General features: G+C 48.8%; 2 protein-coding genes across 2 annotated transcripts; both read left to right on the forward strand.

Annotated features, from left to right (window-relative positions):
- The first annotated feature begins 652 nt into the window (after positions 1-652).
- On the forward strand, positions 653-2,340 carry LOC123075496 (chitinase CLP-like). The gene has a single exon (XM_044498086.1). The coding sequence runs from the start codon at positions 830-832 to the stop codon at positions 2,111-2,113; it is 1,284 nt and encodes a 427-aa protein (XP_044354021.1). The 5' UTR covers positions 653-829; the 3' UTR covers positions 2,114-2,340.
- A 3,695-nt stretch (positions 2,341-6,035) lies between these two features.
- LOC123075497 (uncharacterized) lies at positions 6,036-7,384 on the forward strand. The gene is made up of 2 exons (XM_044498087.1): positions 6,036-6,350; positions 6,452-7,384. Exons 1-2 carry the CDS (start codon positions 6,092-6,094, stop codon positions 7,174-7,176), a joined length of 984 nt encoding a protein of 327 aa, XP_044354022.1. The 5' UTR covers positions 6,036-6,091; the 3' UTR covers positions 7,177-7,384.
- Positions 7,385-8,429: the final 1,045 nt, after the last annotated feature.

Consider the following 8,429-nt stretch of genomic DNA (forward strand, 5'->3'; position numbering starts at 1 on the left):
GGAAGGAGAGGCGGCCGGTGCTCCGTCGACCTCTTGTGCAAGAAGAGAGGCAGGAGGAGTGAGAGAATGAGGAAGAGAGCTGACATGTGGCCCCACATGTCAGTTAGAAGTCAAACAATCAGTTTTCTTACGTGTGAGCCCCAACTGTCATAATCACGATCAACTATGATTTGGGTTTTTTGAAATAGCCGACCCCTGACTTGGTAGTTATCAGCAGAAAAAAAATCGGTAGTTTTTTAAACCCTAGCTTGAATTGTAGTAGTTTTATGCTATTTACTCTAATTGCTTGGCCACTCAGATTTATATATGCTCTTTGGTGCAGACAGTTCTTCCACAGCTCAGTTTTTTTAAAGCTGAAGGAGCGAATTGAACGGGGGACAAGTCTCAAGCACGAGGCGATCTAGGATCTCTCCTCTATCCCCTTGGGATTTGAGACTGGCTGCGGAGGAGCTTGCACAGCAGCTTCCAAGCCCACCTAGGCTCCGTAAAACGCACGAGGTGGTGTGATCGCAAGTTGACCCCGCAAATCTCGATAGCCTTAACAATGGCGATCAATTCGTCGGAAGTTGACGCCGCGAATCTCAATGGCCTTGACAATGGCGATATTAATTCGTCGGAACCTGCCATATCCGAACTCCCAAGCTCCATCGAGCTCAAGTTGGCCCTCCACCACCCCAATGGCGCACGCCCAAGCCAAATCACTCACGCCTACTGGTCCTTCTGCTACTATATAAACACGCACGGCGACCAAAACCTTGCAACAGTAGCTATAGTGGTACTGGTAGAGTGGTAGTAGCTCACCAAGGTTTAGCAAATCGTGTGCCGTGCCATGTCACTACGCCGCAGCTCAGCGGCTGCGCTCGCGGCGCTGCTGGCGCTGGCGGTGCTGCTGGGCACGTCGGCGGACGATGGCGGCCAGGGCCAACCAATCGTGGCGCGCGTGAGCAAGGACGCCTCCACCTCCCTCTACACCATCGCCATCAAGGTCGGCGGCGTGCCGCTCCTCGTCGACCTCGCCGGCCCGATGCTCTGGCTCGCCAACTGCCCCACCCCGCACCGCATCATCCCCTGCGTCTCCCACGACTGCGACGACGTCTCCACTACGTACCGCCCGCCTGGCTGCCCGAAGCCCAACCTTCGTGGAGACGGGCCGTGCGCCTGCCCTGCATACCCGCGCAACCCGGTCGACGGGCGCTGCCGCTCTGACGACGCCACCACGATCACCCTCGCCGCCAATGCCACGGACGGTCAGAACCCGCTCTACCCGGTCACCTTCCGCGCCGTCGGGTCCTGCGCGCCAGGGGAGCTCCTGGAGTCGCTCCCGGCGGGAGCGGCCGGCGTCGCGGGCCTCTCAAGGCTACCGCTGTCGCTACCGACCCAGTTCGCGTCCTTGCTCAAGGTAGCGAACGAGTTCGCGTTGTGCCTGCCCAGCGGCGGCGACGGCGTGGCAGTCTTCGGCGGCGGCCCGTTCCAGCTCCTGGCGGCGCCGCCCGTGGAGCTCGCCGAGCGCCTCCGCGAGAACCCGCTCCCGCTCCTCAAGCACCCCTACAACGGCGGCTACTACTTCGGCATCACCGGCATCGCCGTGAACCAGCAGCGCGTGCCGACGCCGGACGGCGTCTTCGACCTCGACGCCGGCAGCGGCACGGGCGGCGCCGTCTTCAGCACCGTCACGCCCTACACCGCGCTCCGCTGGGACATCTACTGGCCGCTCCGCAACGCGTTCGACGTGGCCACGAGCGGCATCGCGCGCGCGGACAAGGTGGCGCCGTTCGACCTGTGCTACCAGGCGTCCGCGCTCACCGTGACCCGGGTGGGCTACGCCGTGGCCAGCATCGAGCTGATGCTGGACGGCGGCCGGAACTGGACGCTGCCCGGCGCCAGCTCGCTCGTGCAGGTCAACGACAACACCGTGTGCTTCGCGTTCGTCCAGATGGCGTCGTCCATGCCAGCGGCAATCGACTCGCCGGCGGTCATCCTCGGGGGGCACCAGATGGAGAACAACCTGCTGATGTTCGATCTGGTGAAGGAGACGTTCGCGTTCAGTGGGCTTCTCCTCGGAATCCGCACTACGTGCAGCAACTTCAACTTCACCATGGGCAGTTCTTATTAGAAGAGTGTGTCACTGGTCTTGCGAGTCTAGCGCCACCGCCACCACGTTCGTTTGTGCTCGATGTAGACTTTGGTTCAAGGGAAGTACCGTCGTAGTGTTGTGTTCGTGGTAACAAGAATAAAGTTTTATGCTAGTGGCGGATGCCACACATGTGGTGCTTGTGCTTTAGTCGTGGTTGGCCGTGTTATGCCCTAACTAGTGTTACTAACTTGTGTCCCTTTTGCTTTGGTCCCTTCTTCAACCCTTTCACTTAGTATAGTTTTTCTAGGGTTCTTTCAGTTAGCCAGTCACCAATGCTTAGGCTGGTGATCCCTAGGTCGTTTACAGGTTTTTATGGGTTGTTTTTTGTTTGGCCATGCATTTTTGGTTATCTTCTATCTTAACTGGATGATACACCGCACGTTGCTAAGGGAGTTAGTTGCGGTATATTTCAATGAATTTTATTTTCAATTATTTAGATTAATAACATGTGAATCAAAATTAAAAATACACATGAATTATTATATTTGATTATGTATAGTTGTAATTTATTGTGGTAAAGTTATAGAAGAAAAAATTCATGCATGGCTGCATGTGGTGGTGAGTTCTTTTCCAATGCATGGTTGCATGTTAAGGTGGACCTTACCCCATCCATAATTAAATGATAATGTGACATACTTGCATGTTTAGATAAATAAGTTAGTGGGATGACTCTTTTAGGTATCTAGAATTAGCAAAAGAAAATGGCATGATTTAGAAGGAGAAATGGTGCCAAAATATTTTTTGAACATAATACAAACACAGACGCTCAGAAATACGCACATACACTCACCTCTATGAACGCACGCACGCACACCCTACCTCTATGAGTACCTCCAAGAGACTGAGCTGGCATTATCATCTTCATGATTACGAAGTCGCCACTAACGCCTTTGTAGTCGACGGGAACGTCTTCTTCCACTGAACGCACTGCACATCTACAGAAGTCCTGAAATAATTTTAGAAAAATGCGAGCAGTAGTGTCAAGTCTAGGACTTGAACCCTGGAGTGCTGGGGAATGGGGATACAACTGTCCTTCTAACCATCGAGCCACAGGTTGGTTAAAAAAAAAATGACGCCAAATTGATATATATTGAACGGTAAAATAGCGAAATTGCACAAGGGGGACTTATTTACAAACTGCATGTTGTCAAGTTTTTTTTACCAAAATGTAAATTTACAAGGATACATGGTATGGCCTTACCCGCATCGCGACTTTTTCAAAATTGCCATGTCTTTTTGAACAAGGTAAATGGAGTTCTCACAACATTACCATTTTAAACACTAAAATGTGTACTTTTACTGTACCCTTTTTAATCAGGATATATTCTTTGGTCAATGAGAATTGTTATTTACAATTATAGACGTGAATTTTATGTAATGGTTTATGAGGTCTTAATACTGCACATTTGAGAAATCATGTGAATGCTACTTTAGGGACAATTTGATATCTCCATAACTAAATTGCGCAATAAAATGGTGCAAATGTAGGCAGGGCTCGACAAGTGGGAGGGGAACGAATGGAAGATGGGTGCATATGCACCCATTTTTTAGAACAAAATAGTAATTGCAAAAAAGGTTGAAAAGATATGAAAGTTTTTTATAACAAACTTGCTCAAGCGTTACACTTGCGTAAATGCTTTGGCGATGAAATGACTTTCATGGTACTGTTGGCGAGAAAGACAAGATGAACACTATATTACAGTTACTATTCACTCTATATTCCTGGAAAATTTATTTTTTCGCTCAGATTTTTTACCAGAGTTTTCCATTGTCAATTTTTTTATACGAGTACGGCAATATGTCAAGTTTGTTCGAAAAAAAATCAAAGTTTTTTTTTTTACTTTTTCCTTTGAATTTTTCTATCAGGTTCATCTACAACCAGGTGTATCCTGGCATTTCCCTATTGTCGACAATACTCCTACATGTAACTCGGTCAACTGAGTTCCCGCAAAAAACTTGATCAACTGAGAAATGGTTAAACTCAGAGGGGTGTGAAATATTAAGTGTGTTTTCATTTCTTAAGGAGAGCTCCATGGACTTTGCGTCTGTGTCCCTCGCTCAAAGCCCGGTGGCCCGGTGTTTGGAGCCTAGCACAGCTGCCTCCTCCTTTAGTAGACGAAAAGCATGAGACCTCCTCCTTGACGCCTTAAGCGCCCCAAACAAAAGTTGGCGCGAAGGCCCGCCTTAGTAGGTCACGTCCCAAGTACCTTGCTCCTTTGCTTCGCGTTGACAGCTTGTGATCATTAGTAACTAGTACCTTTGCTCCAAAACAATCAATAACAAGTACCTCAACTCTTTTTTATTTGTTTGTTGTATGTTCAAGGTTTTACCTTCTATTGATTTGTTAACTAAAAAAACGATTGCTACTTTTAAAAATTCAAAAATCAAATGGCTTAAATAAAAGTTCACGAGTGTAGAAAAAAGTTCCTCGATTGAAAAACAAAGTTCATGAATTTGACAAAAAGATTTACAAATTCAAAAAAATACCATGAAATTGTAAAAAGTTCACAAATTTGGAAAAAGTTTCTGAAATTTACAAGATTCTTCGATTTCAAAAAACTTCACGAATTTGGAAACAATCTGCGAAATTAAAAAAATATTTGAAAAAAATCATGAAATTGAAACAAAAAGATCACAAATTAAAAAAAAAACTATGCAAAATTAAGAGATGTTCACGAATTTCAAAAGTTCTTGATTTCACACAAAAAGTTTACTAATTTGAAAAAACTAAGCGAAACTAAGAAAAGTTCACGAATTTGAAAAGTTCATGAAATTGAAAAATTTGATGATTATAAACTAAAATTTCACAAATTTGAAAAAACTATGCAAAATTCTGAAAAGTTCACAAATTTGAAAAGTTCATGAAATTGAAAAAAGTCATCATTTGAAACAAAAAGTTCACAAATTTGAAAAAAAAAGTGTAATTAAGTAAAACTCACGAATTTGGCAAAAAAATCATGACTTTGAAAATAGTTAGCAGAATTTACAAATATTATTTCATTTGAAAAAAATTCACAGATTTGAAAGAAGTTCATGAATTTAAGAAAATGTTCATGGCTTGATAAAGTGCTCACGAACTTAAAAACTTCACAATTTTTTTTAAAAAGCTTGAGAATTCCAGAAAATGAAAAAGAGAAGAAAAAATAGAATAAAAATAAAAAGTATAAAACCAAAGAAAACATATCAAACCAAACTAAAAAATAAAAGAAAACCAGACAAAGAAGATGCACAACAGGAATGAAAAAGAAAGCAACTAGGCACAATAAGCGAGCTTTCCCAATTGCCAGTTGGTTACAATAGGTGGAAGTAAACCAAGAGTTTGAGAGTTCGAATTTGACTTCGCACACATACTTTTTGAAAGTTTTAAAAAAGAAAGAACAAATAATGGGCCGAGCCCAGAACCGACGGGGTGTGCGTGTCGGTTTGTTGAATAGACCTGTCTTTAAAAAAAACCTGTTACCAGCGCCTTGTCTCAAAAAAGAAAAAACACCTGTTAGCAGCGCCCAGGAATTGGGAAAAAGCGCAGCAGCAAATGTTCCGGACAGTAGAGCTTGCCCGAGAACAGTGTAGACGTGTAGTGTGATACTCTGTGGCGTGTAGTCTACTAGATTGACTAGTGAGGCAGGAACGGAGCCGTCCATGGCGGCCAGCCAGGGATTGATTAGGACGATCAAAAGGGGCTTTGAGCAGGGCACACACGTAGCTCCTCAGCAAGTCAATTAGCCACTCCAAGTGCGGTCTCTGTTGTGTTAGCGAAGACAGTTAGGCTGCGATCGAGGACGATCAAATATCACATGGCTAGTTGACATTTCGATCCGCCACACGTACGAAACATGCAGGGGGGGACAACAACTTCCCCTATAAATCGCCACGTTCACATACGCCAAACACCTCACCACCACCACCACAGGACGACCCATCCGAGGAGTGTGCTCGATCTACCAAGAAGAACGATCCATGGCGCGGCAACTCGTTGCTGCGGTGGCCGCTCTGGTGGCCGTGTGCGCCCTGGCGGCGGCCGCCGGCGTCCAGGCCCAGCCGCCGAGGAAGCTGCCGCCCAACTACCACATGATCAGCCCGGGCAAGTTCGGGCAGAGGAGCCAGCAGCTGTCGTGCAAGGACACCAACGGCAGGAAGGCGGGCTGCATGGGCAAGTGCGACAAGCGCTGCCCCAACCAGTGCATCGTCCTCTGCCCCAGCTGCAAGACATACTGCAGTAAGTTTGAGGAGACTCTTCTCTTACCATGCATGATATCTTTTCTGTTTGTGTGTATGTGGTGTCATTGACTTTACTTTTGGCGCGTCCGTGGGTTCCAGTGTGCGACTTCTACGCGGGCGTGTCCTGCGGTGACCCGCGCTTCACCGGCGGCGACGGCAACAACTTCTACTTCCACGGCAAGAAGGACCAGGACTTCTGCATCGTCTCCGACGCCGACCTCCACATCAACGCCCACTTCATCGGCAAGCGCAACCCCTCCATGAGCCGCGACTTCACCTGGATCCAGGCCCTCGGCATCCGCTTCGCCCACCACCGTCTCTTCATGGGAGCCAAGAATACCACCAGCTGGAACGGCGACGTCGACCACCTCGAGATGTCCTTCGACGACGCGGCCATCGAGATCCCGATCGAGGTCGGCGCACGGTGGCAGTCGGCCGCGGTGCCAGGGCTGACCGTCACGAGGACCGCGGCCACCAACGGAGTGAGGGTGCACCTGAGGGGCGTGTTCGACATCATGGCCAACGTGGTGCCGATCACCGAGGAGGACTCGCGCATCCACAACTATGGCGTCGCGGGGTCGGGCGACAGCCTCGCGCACCTCGACATCGGGTTCAAGTTCCACGACCTCACCGACGACGTGCACGGCGTGCTCGGCCAGACCTACCGCTCCGACTACGTGAACGAGATGAGTGTGCACGCTAGCATGCCTGTCATGGGTGGCGCGCCAAACTATGTCTCCTCCGACATTTTTGCTGCCGACTGCGCCGTCTCCAGGTTCGGCCGCAACACCGGCATCTCCATGGTCACCGGCAAGACCGACTGAACTATACAAATACATTGCAGACGTGAGCTTTGCAGCCACCTCCACTGCACTACTACACCCCTGCAACAAATTCTGCTTCGTGCAATCAACCAAATTAGTGGTGTAATGAGGAAGGAAATAAAAATGTAACGCAAGATCAACCGTGGGCTGGTCTCTATGCTTCGTTTCATTTAATCAATATATACTCCCTCCTGCCAGGTTTATAGGATCGTGCACCAGTTTTTGGGTCATCAATTTTAGTGATACACGTTTGCTGGTACATGGCATATATTTCGATGATCAAATTCACCTTTGAATAAAGTTTCAAAACATATAATCCTTATGGTATGCTTATATATAACATATTTTTTTATTAAACAACCTAAAAACTCATGCAAGTGCCCCTACGTCGTCCTGGTGTGGCAACTCAGGGGGTGATTAGGTTTAACCTCACCGCAGCCACCCCCTTCGAGTGCCCTCCTCGCCGTTGTCGACGGCGGCGGCAAGGCCTCTCTGCCACCTTCCTTCCCCTACCTTCACCTCTCCACTACCCCCTCCCCGGCATGAGTTCTAATCCGGCAAAGCTCTGTGTTGCTTCTTCTCCCAGCGTTCGGGGTTTTGGCCAGACTTGTGGGCGTCGTCCCCAGCAGAGTGGTTGGTCATCAGCTTTCGCGGAGCAGCGGGATGGGCTCAGTCCCCGCGCTAGCTCCATCCAATGCCGCTGCGCCGTTGGATCCGACAAGGGGGGGGGGGGGGGGGGGGGGGGGGTCAGTCTAGGGTTGCACACGCTGGACCGTCACGCTGGCATTTGGGCGGGGCCACCACATGGTCGGATCCGACCTAGTTCATTCTTTGCCGTGGTTGGCCGCCTTCTTCTCAATCTGGTACATGAACCATGGGGGTTCATGTTGATACGAGCTTCCTGAATTTCGGTCTTCGCATTGGCGGTGAGTGGAGGGCCTGGAGATTGTGGTGGAGCGTTGGTGCGGCAGCAAGGTTGACTGGCTGCGCATCTGCAACTCGTCTCTCTGTGGAAGGTGGGCAAGGTTGGCTTCTTGGACGCCAGAGTGACAGCTCCAGGTGGAGGGCTTGGCGGTGCTTTTCACGGCAGGTGTTGGTTTGATGTCTTGGCCGTGCGGGTGGCTAGGTAGCTCGCGTGGAAGGCCTTCATGATTGAGGTCCTGTTTGGTTCATAAGTCTTAGGACTTTTTTTAGTCCCAACTTATTAGTCCCAAGTCCCTAAAAAGTCCCTACCTGTTTGGTTCCTGGGACTT

This window comes from Triticum aestivum, chromosome 3D (assembly GCF_018294505.1).
Source record: "Triticum aestivum cultivar Chinese Spring chromosome 3D, IWGSC CS RefSeq v2.1, whole genome shotgun sequence".
NCBI lineage: Eukaryota > Viridiplantae > Streptophyta > Magnoliopsida > Poales > Poaceae > Triticum > Triticum aestivum.